This window comes from Urocampus carinirostris, chromosome 3 (assembly GCF_059441175.1).
Source record: "Urocampus carinirostris isolate Australia breed hairy pipefish chromosome 3, RoL_Ucar_1.0, whole genome shotgun sequence".
Taxonomy (NCBI): domain Eukaryota; kingdom Metazoa; phylum Chordata; class Actinopteri; order Syngnathiformes; family Syngnathidae; genus Urocampus; species Urocampus carinirostris.
Window position 1 is genome coordinate 56,960,125 of NC_142351.1, and position 15,616 is coordinate 56,975,740.

The 15,616-nt window shown below is 42.2% G+C and overlaps 2 protein-coding genes across 2 annotated transcripts in view; both read right to left on the minus strand.

The window, feature by feature from the left end:
• The window catches only part of LOC148370216 (uncharacterized), an 8,373-nt gene extending 1,537 nt beyond the window's left edge, over positions 1-6,836 (minus strand). The window contains exons 1-38 of the mRNA XM_088332612.1: positions 6,797-6,836; positions 6,671-6,724; positions 6,544-6,588; positions 6,360-6,413; positions 6,144-6,242; positions 6,006-6,050; positions 5,837-5,935; positions 5,720-5,773; positions 5,525-5,632; positions 5,368-5,421; positions 5,159-5,257; positions 5,037-5,090; positions 4,864-4,962; positions 4,715-4,768; positions 4,576-4,629; positions 4,316-4,369; positions 4,188-4,241; positions 4,023-4,067; positions 3,849-3,947; positions 3,656-3,763; positions 3,528-3,581; positions 3,196-3,249; positions 3,023-3,076; positions 2,895-2,948; positions 2,705-2,812; positions 2,499-2,552; positions 2,368-2,421; positions 2,123-2,284; positions 1,930-2,037; positions 1,744-1,851; positions 1,615-1,668; positions 1,442-1,549; positions 1,304-1,357; positions 1,115-1,222; positions 984-1,037; positions 813-920; positions 397-733; positions 137-327 (exon numbers count right to left, since the gene is read on the minus strand). Of these exons, the coding sequence (XP_088188738.1) occupies positions 137-327; positions 397-733; positions 813-920; positions 984-1,037; positions 1,115-1,222; positions 1,304-1,357; positions 1,442-1,549; positions 1,615-1,668; positions 1,744-1,851; positions 1,930-2,037; positions 2,123-2,284; positions 2,368-2,421; positions 2,499-2,552; positions 2,705-2,812; positions 2,895-2,948; positions 3,023-3,076; positions 3,196-3,249; positions 3,528-3,581; positions 3,656-3,763; positions 3,849-3,947; positions 4,023-4,067; positions 4,188-4,241; positions 4,316-4,369; positions 4,576-4,629; positions 4,715-4,768; positions 4,864-4,962; positions 5,037-5,090; positions 5,159-5,257; positions 5,368-5,421; positions 5,525-5,632; positions 5,720-5,773; positions 5,837-5,935; positions 6,006-6,050; positions 6,144-6,242; positions 6,360-6,413; positions 6,544-6,588; positions 6,671-6,724; positions 6,797-6,817 (3,177 nt within the window). The 5' untranslated portion in view covers positions 6,818-6,836. The remainder of the gene's footprint in view (positions 1-136; positions 328-396; positions 734-812; positions 921-983; positions 1,038-1,114; positions 1,223-1,303; positions 1,358-1,441; positions 1,550-1,614; positions 1,669-1,743; positions 1,852-1,929; positions 2,038-2,122; positions 2,285-2,367; positions 2,422-2,498; positions 2,553-2,704; positions 2,813-2,894; positions 2,949-3,022; positions 3,077-3,195; positions 3,250-3,527; positions 3,582-3,655; positions 3,764-3,848; positions 3,948-4,022; positions 4,068-4,187; positions 4,242-4,315; positions 4,370-4,575; positions 4,630-4,714; positions 4,769-4,863; positions 4,963-5,036; positions 5,091-5,158; positions 5,258-5,367; positions 5,422-5,524; positions 5,633-5,719; positions 5,774-5,836; positions 5,936-6,005; positions 6,051-6,143; positions 6,243-6,359; positions 6,414-6,543; positions 6,589-6,670; positions 6,725-6,796) is intronic.
• Positions 6,837-7,049: 213 nt separating this feature from the next.
• LOC148370217 (uncharacterized) lies at positions 7,050-14,725 on the minus strand. Its single transcript, XM_088329838.1, has 13 exons — positions 14,711-14,725; positions 10,183-10,407; positions 10,042-10,058; positions 8,445-8,477; positions 8,323-8,355; positions 8,190-8,243; positions 7,982-8,074; positions 7,831-7,908; positions 7,713-7,757; positions 7,502-7,555; positions 7,338-7,391; positions 7,200-7,253; positions 7,050-7,118 (listed from the first exon to the last, which is right to left on the minus strand). The coding sequence occupies exons 2-13, from the start codon at positions 10,385-10,387 to the stop codon at positions 7,050-7,052; spliced, it is 789 nt and encodes a 262-aa protein (XP_088185964.1). The 5' UTR covers positions 10,388-10,407; positions 14,711-14,725.
• Positions 14,726-15,616: the final 891 nt, after the last annotated feature.

Genomic DNA, 15,616 nt, shown 5'->3' on the forward strand with positions numbered 1-15,616 from the left:
AAAAAAAATCTAAAAAATCCATGTGAAATAAGGATTTTCTGCCAAGGGGGAAATCGTTTTTGCATTTTTAGCTTTGTAAAACCTTATCCCACAAAAGCATTATTAGTAAATAACTGTAATCATGTGATCTGCTTACTTGTGTTTCACCGAGGATATGCGCTCCGAACCAAATGGGTTTGTTGACAGTTGGAGTGGATTTTGTCCACCATGACTTGCGGGAAATATTGGCTGGATTGGCGTTAATGCACGTTTCACCACTGTCCATGTTGCAGAAAACCTTAATGGCATCTTTTGTGCTTCCTTGGTTTGGATCAACCCAGTACTCACCTGGAGACAAGCAGCATGTATGTTACAGGAGTGATTTTTATGTTGCATTATTGAAAAAGTTACACTTGCCACTTGGTTTTTGGGGGTAACATTGCTTAATGTCCTGACATGTTTTGGCAGGGTTTCCCTTTGACCCATCAGGAGAGCGAATGTTTTGCAAATTCCTGGTGAGGGTCTTCAGAGCGGAATGAACAATAATGGGACTCTTATTAGGAAGAGCCTCATCTTTGTTAAACTCTGGAAGAGGAGGGGGGTCAGCTGTAGTGTCATCCTTGAAAAACTCCATTGCTTCTGGCACACCACGCTCATCCAAATCCATGGGAGCTGCATAGTATTCATTCACAGCTCCAGTGGGAGGTCCAGGCGGGCCTGGATGGCCTGGAGGGCCTGGTTCTCCAGCAGGGCCCTGGCAGTGCAAATCAGAAAATAATGTGCACTTGCTTGTGGTTCGCAAGTAGACCACACACAATTGTCGTAAGTGTTACCTGAACTCCGACATCGCCACTGTCTCCTCTGCTTCCAGGTGCACCCATTGCCCCTGGCTGGCCCATGTTTCCCTCTTTTCCAGGTGGACCTACTATTCCAGGAGGACCCTGCAAAATTACAGAATATGTTTGGTTTTAGTTTCCTTCCAGGCAACATTTTTTGCACCTTACCCTTGGCCCAGTTGGTCCGACAAAACCTAGAGTACCAGTGTCTCCTGTAGGCCCCTGAAGGGCAAAACATGCAACAGTCTTCAGTTTTTCTTATCTTTAAAGACACACTGAAATATGTCATATTTACTCACAGCAATTCCTGGCAAACCATGAAGACCAGTAAAACCTCTGTGTCCTTTCTGGCCCCTCTCTCCTTGTTCCCCTGTAGCTCCTTTCTCTCCCTGTGGTCCTTGAGGGCCCTTTATTAATATACCAAAAAAAAAAAACTTTCAAAACTCTCTTTGACGACAGAGAACACAAAACTATGTAGGAATTCTCACCACTTTCCCTCGAACACCAGGTGCTCCATGGGGTCCAGTCGGACCTTTGGCTCCCTAAAAGCCAACAAATTAAAATGACCATCACAAAGTGTGTCTGTATTTAATGTATGACATAATTATTGCAATGGTATAACTCACACTTTCACCGTTTGGTCCTGTACTACCCGTTGCTCCCACTGGACCCTCATTTCCTGGAGAACCTGGAGCTCCAGTCAAACCCTCAGGACCAGGATTACCTCGATCACCCTATAAAGTAAAACAACAGTAATAAGCATACACAGGCATGGTACATGTTGAATATTATCACTTACCCTTGCCCCTATGAGCCCATCTGCTCCAGGAGCACCTTCTTCACCAGCCACACCCTGATGGAACAAAAAAAAACAGAAATTCACACAAATTGTTTTTAGGAAAAAAAACACGCCGAAAAATCTAAAGACCTCAGGGCCTGGATCTCCACTCGGCCCGATGGCACCCACAAGACCAACTCCACCAGGAGGACCTTTTCCTCCAGGAACTCCAGGAGCTCCTGGTTTTCCAGGAAGGCCCTACATTAAAAAATGGGAAATCATTTGTAAACATGTCTCACCTGCCACTTTTTCGATCGTAAAGTTTTTCAGACATACTGCAGGACCAGGCAGGCCTGGCATCGCTCCCTCTCCTCTTACGCCAGGATTACCAACAGGACCTCTTTGTCCTGAGGCACCAGGAGAGCCTGGAGGTCCAAGAAGACCCTGGGAGGGAAACAGAAGATCAATCAAAACATTTTCACTGTATGTGCAGTTTAAAGCGTGCTTGATAAAACAAATTTTGTCTCACCGGAGATCCATCTTCTCCGGATTCACCCTTCTCTCCAGGTTCACCTGCCGGCCCTGGAGTTCCTATTTCACCTTGAAGTCCAGGGGGACCATTTTCCCCACGAATACCAGAGGGGCCCTGCTTTCCAGTTAAACCAATCACCCCATCTGCTCCAACAGCACCCTGGCACATACACAGAAGATTGCTAAATTATTTGATCAAAAAAATATGGAATGTTTTTCTACATTTTATCCAGGTTAACTCACAAGAGAACCAGTTGGACCAACACCTCCAGGTAAGCCAGGGAAACCAGCTGAACCCTGTAGAATAGAACACACGAAGATAAGGTATGTGTAAAAAGCAAATGAAATTCTTGATGGAGCTGCCATTGACTCACCACTGCACCCTGCGTTCCTCTGGCACCTTTGAGTCCAGACAGACCCACCGAGCCCTAAAAAAATATACCTTATTTACGCTTTGCTTAGAATAATTTTTTTGTTTGCTCTAAACATATATTTAAAATGATAACTATCAATTTTAAGCAGGCAGTGAAAAAAATAATTAATAATAAGCCTTTAATTGAATACAAATAGGAATCCACACCTGTATTCCTGGTGTGCCAGCAATTCCTTGTGGTCCGGGTGGTCCTGCCTCTCCTTTCAGACCTGGCTCTCCAGCCTCACCTTTCACTCCAGGCTGACCTTCAGCACCCTGAGCAGACCATCAAACAGGAAGCATGAGCGGTTTTGACCAATTACACAATTTGGTCCAACATTTACAACTAATGACCTACAGCAGGTCCAGGGAAACCTGCAGCACCAGTTGCACCAGGCTCACCAGTAGAACCCTGTTTGTGTACACAAATGAAATTCAGAAGCCACAGTGGTTGTCCTTCATAAATTCTGATGGAATTTTACTCACAGGTACTCCTCTTGTTCCTCGGCGTCCATTAGGTCCTGGGGAGCCTGCCTCTCCCTGTAGAAGAGATTCACAAATAGAAAAGCGTTATTATACATGACCTAGATCAACCACATGATAAAAGTGCTGCAGCACTGTTCTTTTTAAATCATAACGGAAACTTCAGGAAATCTTACCTTTGCCCCATTGGCTCCAACTGCACCTGGGGGTCCAACTGGACCAGACACACCCTTAAGTAGATAAACAAGTGAAAATGTAAAATTTATCGCATATTTTCTTGGAGAAAAAAAAAACACATTCATCCTAAATAATTAGGCAGATTCAAAAAAAGTAATTCATAAAAAGCTTATTATGTTGGTCTTGAAAATGGAACTATAAAACCCTTATAGTAGTTTCAGTTATTGTTTTAAAAGATCTACTTTTAATTTTAAAACCCCTGAATAATGACGCTTTTTTAAATCATTATCGGAATAAGGGCTTTGAGAGGAATCTGATACGAGGGACTCACTCGGGGGCCATCAAGTCCAGCCTTGCCTTCTAGTCCCATATCCCCCACAGAGCCCTGATGAACAAGATATTCATGTTAAATATTTTATCAAATATGTTAGTACTAACAAGGTTGCAAGCATCACTTACCGCATCTCCCTTTGGACCTGAACCTCCTGGGATGCCTCGTTCACCTGGCATCCCCTGAAGTCCTGCACTTCCTGTTTCTCCAACGCCTCCTTTTACACCAGGTTTTCCCTAAAATATACCACAAGTTAGATTCATATTATTTTCTGTAGCAATTGTTTGAAGAAGAAAACCATGACAATCCTCCCTCTGATACCTTCAATCCATCTGGCCCTGGATTCCCCGGAGTACCCTTGGGTCCCTGCAGTCCCTTGGGTCCAGTTTCTCCTCTGGTACCAGGAGCGCCTCTTTCTCCCTAGGCAGTTTTGGTTCATGATTTTAAGGATTCAATCACACTGCAATGGAAGTAAAGCAAGAGTTGCTTACTTACCCTCAACCCTGAAGATCCAGCAGAACCTTCCTCCCCAGCAGGGCCCTACATTTAACAACAAAAATATTTATTTTTTGTGTCTTTACTGAGCCATTTGTGCTATTTTTGAGATCAGGTGACTGGTTTCAAGAAGGTAAATCCTGCATGTGTACTTTATTTACACACCTCAGTTCCTGGTTTACCCGAGTCACCAGGTGAGCCAGGCAGACCAGGCAATCCCTGAAATGATCCGCATTCTTATAAGCCAAGTTCATGCATCCACTCAATTATAGTAAATAATTGTGGCCTATCACCTGGAAACCATTTGGTCCTTGTGGTCCTTGTTCGCCTCTCTTCCCGGCAGGACCCTACAGGAGAGAATGCTGAATAAAAAGTGCAAAAAGAACACTTTGCATTCCAATATAGTTCTATTCATTCTTATGTGAGTTTTCTCCTTTTTATGTCTGTATACTGTTTGTATAGTGCATATAGAGCGTAACACAATCATGCAATTATCAAATGATTGCGATGAGAGCAATTCATTTCTGATCCAGATGATGAATAAGACACTTACCGCTGGGCCAGTTGGACCAGCAGCGCCCTCCTCACCATCTTTTCCATTAATTCCCTGGAGGTTGTCATTAGAATATCAGCATCATTTGACTTCTCCATTGTATTTACTTACATTTGATTCATAAGTGAAAATATCCTACTCTTTGACCCCGTGAGCCAGTACTGCCAGCCTCACCAGCCTTTCCAGGATCACCCTGAATGTTATGAAATAATCAGCATTTACTCAGTTAAAATGTATTTAAAAGAACTATATACTTTTACAGCGCAATATAAGCAAATTGAAACTTACAGAGAGGCCTTTTGGTCCTGGCTGGCCCATGAGTCCAGCCAAACCTCGACCTCCTGTAGAGCCAGCTGGGCCTGGCTTTCCATCATCTCCTGACGAACCCTGTAGGAGAAAGCGTGGAATGCTAAACAAATGCGCATGTTCAGAAAATAGTATCACATATAATCTTAACAAACCTGTGGTCCTTGTTTTCCTTCTTCTCCTCCAGCACCCAGAATTCCAGACAGACCCTTTTCAGACGTAAAGTAGGCTCAAAATTTGATTTATGAGAAGCGAGGCGATGCTGTGAAAGGCTTACCCGAGCCCCAGTTAAACCGCTCTCGCCAGGTCGTCCCAGATCTCCTGCCGGACCTTTGGCGCCCGATGCGCCTGGGGGTCCTCTTTCGCCCTGAGCTCCCTGGGAAAGCGGAGAAATAGATTTAATTAGCTTGAGCAAACTAAGAACCCATAATCTTAAGGGACAGGAAATCCCAAAATGTTTTGAAAGGGATTGCCTGTCTGACTCACTTTTGCACCTGGAAAACCATCTGAGCCAGGAAACCCACGATTTCCAGGGATGCCCTATAACAAATCAAGAAACTAGTAAGAAAAAAAATCATTTAAATTAAGATTGGCATTTGTACCAATTTAACGAAGCAAGTTACGCCTTAGTGGGACAACTCACTGTCTCGCCATGAGGTCCTGGATCACCAACAGAGCCCGCATCACCTCGAGGTCCACGCTTTCCCTCATCTCCCATGGGGCCTATCAAACCTGGAGTACCATGGTCGCCCTGACATTATGTGGGGATCACACAAGGTTAACATATGTTAAATACAAAAAGACTTTTAAAGGATTTCAATGTTTATTTTTTTCATACTCTTTCGCCTTTTAGTCCAGCTTCTCCTTTAACTCCAGCCACACCAGCATCTCCCTTGAGAAAAGATGTTGTAAGCAACAAAAGACAGAACGAAAGTAATATATATTTTATTCTCACATCTTGGCCTTTTGCTCCCTGTGCTCCAGTAGTTCCTTGTGGTCCAGGTGGTCCAATTGGGCCTAAGAGTCCTGATGGACCCATGAGACCTGCCAGGCCCTGAAAATAAGTCAAATTCAGTAATAGAGCTCACCGATTAAAAAAGAAAATCAGTAGTAGTCTCACGTACAGTTGCTCCCCTGGCTCCTGGCGTTCCATCAGCCCCCTCAGCTCCCTGTTGAAAACCAATATTGTGTTTTGTAACAACAAGAACATAATTTTACGTTTTAGTTTTTTTTCACGGGTTTTGATGATTGCATTTTCTCACCTGCTTTCCAGTGGGCCCCGGTGGTCCAACATGGCCGGCATCTCCTCTGGGTCCCTGCTGACCTGGACTTCCTCTCACACCAGTAGGTCCAACTTCACCCTTAAGAGGTTTAAATGATTGTGCAAGGGGTTATCGGCTGGATTAGGTCCATAACCCACTGCTAGCGCATTTCGAATGGTTGTGAGATGTCAAAAAGCCAGTAAACTGCTGTTTCACCTTCTGTCCTGGGGTACCTGGGAAGCCTGGAACACCTGAGATTCCAATAGGACCCTGTTGTTGGAAATTATCGTGACCAAACTTTATACTTGGCATAGAGGCAACAGCTTTTGATTTTTTTCGCACTCAATAAAAATTTATGTAAACTTGTAAAATCCCACCAAGATACATGGACTGTACTCACAAGGGGACCTGGTTTGCCAGCATGTCCAGCCGCACCGCGTTTTCCCTAAACCAGATGACAACAGAAATCTGCTTCTGGTAACATTTTGGGCATTACATCTAAACACAAAATGAAGACTTGGTCTTACCACAGCGCCAGATGGACCCGCTCTTCCTCTTTCTCCCAACAAGCCTGGTGGGCCCTGAAAGACAGAAATTTGTGAATACTGGTCCACAATAAAAGTTGTGACGTGCTGATTGTATGAGTTGCCTACCACTGGGCCAGTAGCACCCATGGCACCAGGAGTTCCTGACGATCCCTGATGAGTACAATGAAAAGAAACTGATTATTGTTAAGAAAAACCTCCAGTGTGATATGTATGTCATTTTCCCAAATCCTACCTTAAGACCGGCAGGACCGGCCGCACCTCTGGTCCCAAAAAGACCAGTTTCACCCTATTGGGAAGTGATTTGCATTTTTTTTCTTTTTTTTCAATCAAGTCCACAAGTGCAAGGAAAACCCTGAAACTAATAGGGATATACCTTGTGACCTTTATGACCTGGGGCACCTGGAGAACCTGGTAACCCCCGTGCGCCCTAATGAGAGAAAATCAAATATGAAATAAACCGAATGATAAGATCAGATAGCAAAAGTTTTGAATAGGATTGTTTTTTTACCACTGATCCTGGAAATCCCTGTTCTCCTGGAGCACCAGTGGGTCCGGCCTCCCCCTAAAAAAGTCATAACAGGACACAGAGTATATCAAAAATAATTCGATGAATTCAGAATTATTGCCTGTATGATAATTCACTAACATCAGGGCCACTTTTTCCTGGCAACCCTTCCGGTCCCCGAAGACCTGGTTCGCCCTATAGATAAACAGAAGAATACTGTTTTAGAATTTTTAGTCAATTAGTCTGCGATCCAATGTAAATGGAGGATTTGTTGAAAGGTATGAGTGGCAATGTGAAGAGATTACCATTTGTCCGTTATCGCCAGCCTCGCCTGGGAGTCCTTGGCCACCATGTGGTCCCTAAACAACATAGTGTTTTAGCTTATTATACAGTCCAAAGATAAAGGTTTACATCTTGAGTTTAAAAAAGTTCAATTCAAGAAATGTATTTGAAATTGAATCAAAATGTGTTTGTCGCATGTCCTTACAAAATATTTTATGCATATGTTAAACCTACTGGTGGTCCACTGGCTCCAGGAGGTCCTCGTGGTCCTGCTTCACCCTGAAACAATAACAATTTGCTTAGTGTGTTCAACATTTCTCGCTTGCACTTGGGCATGCTGGGTTGGACTCACCCTTGTTCCTGTTACCATTCCAGCCAATCCTGCTGATTTCTCATTGAATCCCGAAGCCATTTGTGATACAAAGTTTCCCTTTGGGTGACAAAAAACGTGGTTTATTTGTGTGACATTGATGCCAAATGATGGTGATAAAAGGAATCCTCACCCCAGGAAGGGAAGGAAAACCCGGGGGTCCAGCCTCGCCTGGATTTCCTGGGATACCAGGCTCTCCATCAAAACCTGGAGGCCCTTGGAATCCCTGCAGATTGTACAGCGATGTTTTTCCCCATATATTGAAATATTGAAGGTATTACAGTTGCAGATTATGTCTAAATTCTATATGCAATTGGCACCACTACACAAATCCTACTGACCCTTCTGCCTTTAAATCCTCTATGTCCAGCTCTCCCCTGAGCACCTGGGGGACCCTAAAATGTAAACAGATCAGACATTCATTTGTAAATGCAAATGTACATTTTAACAGAGATTTATTGAATACAAACTCACTGCAGGTCCTTGAGGTCCAGGGAGTCCCACCATCTAAATAACAGAAAATAACCATTTTAAACAAAGAGAAATTTGTCATTCTTCTTTTCTGTATTTATTTAGTTTCGATTTAAAAAACTCACATGTGGAATATCACCTGGTTCGCCCTTTTCTCCCTGTATAACAAAAAGGGTGTGTTTACGTTGCATATGGATCTTATTCATTTACAAAGATATTTAGTTTAAAAATTACTTTTGAGGGGAAATACTTTTGATTAAAATCCTTAACAATTTAAGAGGAAATTTGGGTGACTTAGAAAAGCAAAACAAAGTGGAGCTTGTTGATATTCTGTTGGATTAATTTATGTAAATATGAGCACAAAATATGTATTCAGAGTTAATTTAGAATTACATTTTTTAAGAAAAAACATTCAAACAGTGCAAAAATGCTTAACCCATTGGCAGAAAACTAAACATGGATATAATAATGGTTCAAAATGAAAAGAAAAGATAGATATAGTATGTGATATGTCAGATGGCAGTTTTGCTCACTTTGTAAACTCGGTTACTTTGATCAGAAAAAAATAAGCAAAATTAAGACTTAAGGTTATTTTAATATACATCAAAAATGTTTGTTTGTTTTTTAATGCAGACAATGTTTTATTCTACTTATTCTATAACTACTTTACAAAGTTTTTTTTAAGCCTACTTAAAATGAAAACTAAATATTCACAATATCTAATAGGTCAGATGGGGGATTGATTTTCTTCTTTAATTCTTACTGGGATCAGAAAAAATATACTAAAGTTTTAGGGATTGTTGTTATCTTATTTTATTACAATAGAAGTTAAATCACATAAAAATAATTATTAAGCAAAATCCTCTGCCAATTGGCAGATGGTTAATTTATTTTATTTTTAAGTTTGTTTGCTTTGTTTAGGTTTTTGCAAGCAGAGAAGGATTTTCTTTTTCAAAGCTAATAGATTAAATACAATTATAATGACATTTTCTGTAACCTTTGATTGCTTGAAAAACAAAATGAAAAAAACATTTTTCATTTTTGTTACGTTTTTTTTTTGCATGCAGGTTAGGATTATCAATCTATTTTTATTTTACAAATGTTTGAAATCATTTATCTTCCAAATGAAAACAAAATATTTATAATGCATTGTATGTCAGATGACAGGTTGTTTTTTTTCACTTTAAGAAGTCACTATAACTGAGATCACATAATTCTTGAGCAAAATCTTCTGCCAATGGGGAACTTTTTATGTTTTGCTTTGTCGTGATTTGACAATTGTATGCATTGAGGGACCTTCTTTACAAAGATGAAATATTAAAGGAATGAAAATATAACTTACCCTGTAATCCATAATGGTTTGAAAAGGAAAATGAATATTTTTTAGCATGCGAGAGGAGGATTATTTATTTTATTTTATTTTTACAAATGTCTAAAATAATTGTTCAAGATGAAAACCTAATGTTGATAATGTATGATATGTCATATGAGAGATATTTTTTATGAACTCAAAAATATGCAAAAATAAGATTTAAATGTTTTTTTGTTTGTTTTGTTTTGTTATTTTACTACAAAAACAAGTTAAACTATATTTCTCAAAAAAATAATTCTTAAGCAAACTCTTATTTTTTTTTTATTTTTTTTTTTTTTCTATTTTCTTCCCATGCGGGCAATGGCTTTTTCAATCTGCAATATGTAAGAAATGTAAATATGATGACTTACCCTGTAACCCATGATGGCTATGAAAGAGAGAGAAAAAATATATTGTGTTATGCATGTTGTGGTTATTCTTGAAATTGACACAGCAGCGCCTCCCTACGGGCAGGTTGGAAAGCAACAGCTATATTATCCCTACGGCCTTACCAATGCGTCTGGTGGCGCTGGCCAGATTTTCGCACACCGGACAGCATTCGCCCTCCGGAGTCACCAACTTGTTGCAATTGGGCACCACCTCGCACTGCACGTCGCTGCAGACGCTCACGCCGTTGTCACACACGCAAACGCTGCACGGTGCCGGCTTCCACATGTCGTTGTGAGCGTAGGTTTCACCGTCCACCACGCAGCTCATTCCTAGAGACCCTGTCGGAGCTTCAGAATAGCCAAGCACAGAATAAGTCAAGGCAGGGCCTATTTTAGCTTCAGAGATTTTGGGGTGCTACGCACCCAGAATGTCTGGCAGGTTAAAAATATGTTTCATTATAGTGGTTAAAGATCATTCAATTCAAATCAAATTCATTTTCCTTAACAAGAAATACACTGCCTCTCAAACTGCTGTATAAATGCATTCAGAGTACAAGAAAATAAAATACCGTCTCCCCTCCCCACGCGACAACACTAACCACTTTATACACAGACACACACACACAACAGTTAAAATACAATTAAAAACAAAATAAATAATAAGATAAATAAAATATGAATGTGGTATTCAACACAGTTCAGGAATGTAACTTCCAATTTTTGAACACCACGTTACACCAGCGCTCCTCAAATGTCATCTCTACTCTTCATACTCTAAGCGTATACTCCGTGCTTAATGTACACATTCCGCCACGGAGAACGCCTTTTGTAGTGGAGGTGCAATTTCACTTTATTGTGGGTGTGGTGTCGTGTAATACACTCCCCTTCCTGCGGTGTCACTGTATACTTATGCGCAGCCTTGTACTTGTGCTAGAGAACTACCGAAGAAGAAGTTGAGTAAACACTCTATGACTGTACCGTCCGTGCCTGTCTCTGAATCCGACTGCAACCCGACTACATACACAACATATTGGCGACGAGGATGGCTTGGATCGGAATTTCACAACCCCCTGCTTTGCTTGAAACCCCGGGTGAGCCTACGATGTTGTACTCCACGTGGATTCAGATGTTCGAAAATTACCTGCTAGCATTGACTGCTAACGAAATGCCGGACAAACGAAAGCGCGCACTACTGCTGCACTGTTTAGGCACAGAAGGGCAGAGAATTTTTCTTTCCCTTCCTGACACTGGCACTTCTTACAAATCCGCCTGTGATGCGCTAGAAATTTTCTTTGTACCGAAGATTAATGTCGTTGCTCAGCGTACCAAGTTCCGTCAGCGTGCTCAGAGACCGGGCGAGACCACTGCTCAGTTCATTGCCGCATTGAGGGAATTAATTGCTAACTGTGACTTTGGCACGTTTGCTGATGATATGATCAGGGATCAATTCATTGAGAAGATGTCCTCTTCGAGAATCAGAGAGCGCTTGCTGCTGGAAACGGACTTAAAGCTTGACAAAGCGATCGCTATTGCTACACAAGTCGAATCTGCTATTTCAGAAGCTAATGCTATTACTCATGTGCACGTGTCCGACACTCCTGTGAAGTTTGTGCAACAAAGAGATAAAAGGAATCAGAGCAGTACACATACACAGCGCTCGAGAGATAAAAGGAATCAACACAAAACCTGCTACCGTTGTGGATCCAACTCTCATCTAGCAAATGACCCCAAATGCCCACCTCCACACGACGCTCAATCTCTGCGATCTTTCCTAGGCCTGACTGCGTGGTACTCAAAGTTCATCCCCAACTACGCCATGCTTGTGGAACCCCTCCGTGCTCTACTCAGACAGTCTGCTACATTTCACTGGTCTGAAGAGGTGCAAGCAAACTTTTCCAAAGTGAAGGAGATCATCGCTACTAGCTCTGCACTCGCCTTGTTCGACCCTTCCCTGCCAACTGTCGTGACAACAGATGCATCAGACTATGGCATCGGTGCTGCGTTGACACAAATGAAAGGTGACATAGAGCAGACCATTGCATTTGCTTCCAGGACGCTGACTGCATGCGAGCGAAATTACTCAACAGTCGAAAAAGAGGCTTTGGCATGCGTCTGGGCGACTGAAAAGTGGCGTACTTACCTCTGGGGCCATCACTTCACTTTACGGACTGATCATAGCCCTTTGACCACTCTACTCACATCCAAAGGCCTTGGACGTGCAGGTATGAGGGTAGCTCGCTGGTCTGCCCGACTGCTGTGTTTTAACTACACAATCGAATACAAACCGGGACATGAGAATGTTACTGCAGATTGCTTGTCACGTTTGCCTCTACCCATCACAGACGACCACGAGGAGATGGAGTTGGAGATGGTGGCTGCTGTGTCTCCTGATTTTGCTGCAGTCACTGCTGATGAGCTCTCCAGTGCATGTGAGGAATGTCCAGTGCTACAGAAGGTGCGACAGTACATGCAGAAGGGATGGCCTCGTACTGCAAAAGGCCTTGACCCCCTCATCGTGCCATACTTCCGTGTGCAAAATGAGCTTGCCTTGCAGAACAGTGTCATTGTGCGTGGCACTCATCGTGTTGTGATACCACAACAGCTACAGGGAAAAATGATCCAACTTGCTCATGCTACACACCAAGGGATAGTTCGCACAAAACAAAGACTGAGAGACTTGTACTGGTGGCCTGGAATGGATTCTCACGTTGAGCTCGCCATCAAATCATGCACCACCTGCTTGCAGCATGACAAAACCGCAACCACGCGTACTGCACCATTACAGCCTGTGCCTACCCCAACTGCTGCCTGGGAAAAAGTTGCTGTGGACATTGTTGGTCCTATTCACTCTGCGCCTGCTGATTGCCGCTTCGCCATCACCCTCATTGACTATTACAGCCGATGGCCTGAGATTGCCTTCTGCTCAAATGTTACTTCTGCCTCTGTTATGACTTTTCTTTCCATTGTGTTTAGCAGAGAAGGTAATCCACAGGAAATTGTTACTGACAATGGCCCTCAGTTCGTGTCGACCGAGTTTGAAGCATTCCTTAGTGACAGGAACATCACACACCGTCGCAGCTCTGTGTACTACCCCCAAGCCAACGGTGAAATTGAGCGTTTCAACAGAGTCTTCAAGGACTGTCTACAAACAGCCAACATCGAAGGTAAACCACTGAAAGCCTTCTTCACTGAGTTTTTACAGACTTACAGAGCCACACCACATGCTGTGACTTCAGTATCCCCCGCTGAACTGTTGCATGGTAGACCACTGAATACAAAGCTTCACATCACAGGTCTTCACTCCATGCGTCCCACTGCTGACAAAGGCAACATGCTACAAAACATACAAAACAAACAACGGAAGTCCAAACGATACACCGACAAACGTCGCGGTGCAAAATCACCCAGCTTCCAGATTGGCTCTGCGGTTCGCATCCGCAAACCTGGAATCATTGCGAAAGGACACTCAAGGTTCACCAAGCCACTGACAGTGGTAGCTCAAAAGGGTCCAGCCACTTATCTGCTGTCTGATGGAAAGGTGTGGAATGCTTTCCACCTTGCCCATTCTTCCACCTGGGCTGCTGTTTCAGCGCCACAGCCTCCTGATAATGATGCTTGCCTCCTGCCAAGCGACCAAGTTGCTGAGCCACCCGAAACTGAAACTGTGCCCTCAACACATCCCTCTCCTAGTGCACCGAGAATACGACATGCTCCTGCATGGCTTCAAGATTATGTGACTTAAAAAAAAAAAAAAAAATACAGAAAAGATGTGATGATGTAAAAAAAAAAAAAAAAAAAGACATGATGAATGTTCATTGTTAAAAAAATTGTCATGTTTGTTTATGATGTGATCTTCATACAGTCTGCTTAAGTTTACAAGGTTTACACACTTTTGCTTACCGATATTGACAGTATAGTTCCTTACGTTATTGCTTACCTCTGATAAATATTTACCTCTAATCTGGTAATGAATATTGAAATGTATGTTTTCTACAAGCTCATACTTACCGAAGAGTTATTGCGTATTTTAGATTAATGCTACTGTTGTGTCCTATGCTAACAAAAAGGGAATATGTGGTGTCGTGTAATACACTCCCCTTCCTGCGGTGTCACTGTATACTTATGCGCAGCCTTGTACTTGTGCTAGAGAACTACCGAAGAAGAAGTTGAGTAAACACTCTATGACTGTACCGTCCGTGCCTGTCTCTGAATCCGACTGCAACCCGACTACATACACAACAGTGGGACAGTTTCAAAACAAAGTTTTCTGAAGTCAAACGCTCCCGCGTCTCCTTCGACGGAGACCCACTGTTTAAGAACCACTGCATTATTTTGTTGTTGGCAGAAACTCTATTACTATACCATGCTCATTTATATGATATATAATAGAGTACACACACATACACTTACAGAAGAAAAAGCACCACACTCATTAGACAGTGATAGTTTCTATTTAACACTTTATAATTCCACCCAACACTTTAGGAGGATTACCTCACATAAAGCTTAGACACAAGCAACAATTAAACTAAGCTGATCATTTGATTTAATGCAGCTATAATGAGGACTAATATCTGTTGATGATGACAAAGTTATAGTATTGGGTGGTGAAATAGTTGTTCACTATAACTACCATGTAACATATTCTCACCATAGTAAACTGGAACCTCCACAGACTCTGCCGCTATGGTACAAGTGACACGAGCCGAGCAAAAGAGGAGTGGGGTGGGGAGCGAGAGCGGTGCTATGAATCAAACAGACCTAAACATTACGAGGCAGTGGAGTATTTTTGACTCGGAAATGTTCACATTTTTATTTTGTTACACTTTTTTTCGATATAGTGTTTTTAATCATATTCAAGTCCTTCCTGTCCTATATTACGGAAAGGAGTTTTTTTAAAACTATATTATTTGTGGGGTTGCTTGGGTTGAGTTTGCTTAAGCACCCCAAAAAATGGACTGGTTACACGTATGAGTCAAGATCATAATCTCCTTAAGGCAGGGTTCAATTTTGAAGCGTTTTGAGCACCAAAGATGCGGAAAAAAACACTTTTTAAAGTGCACTTCATACTTATTTACCATTCATAATAGGGGTCTCAGAGCGGCCCACGCGAGTTTGATATAGATGTTAGTTTTATTCTAATTGGTTAGGCACGGTTCGAAACTGGGAACAATTCACTCGCATATGTAGCCGTGCGTTCGGGATAAACCCGAAAACATAATTTGCAAAACGCGTGTTCCGTTAGCAGTGTATTTTAAACATGGTATTTGAAAGTCAGTGTACTTGGCAGGCTGCTTTGAAAGCATGAGACGAAGCGAAATAGACACAAAGAGACAGACAGAGAGAGAGAAAGACAAAGACAAAGACGGAAAGAGAGAGAGAGAGAGAAAGACAGAAAGAGAGAGGGAGAAATAGAGAGATACATAGATAAAGAAAGACAGAGAAACCCAAAGACGGACACAGAAAGAAAAGGACAGCTTGAGAGCGGTATCAGTAATTGCATAGTGTCCAATACCAGTATCGGGCAGCCACCAGATCTACAGATTTCCTTTAGAAT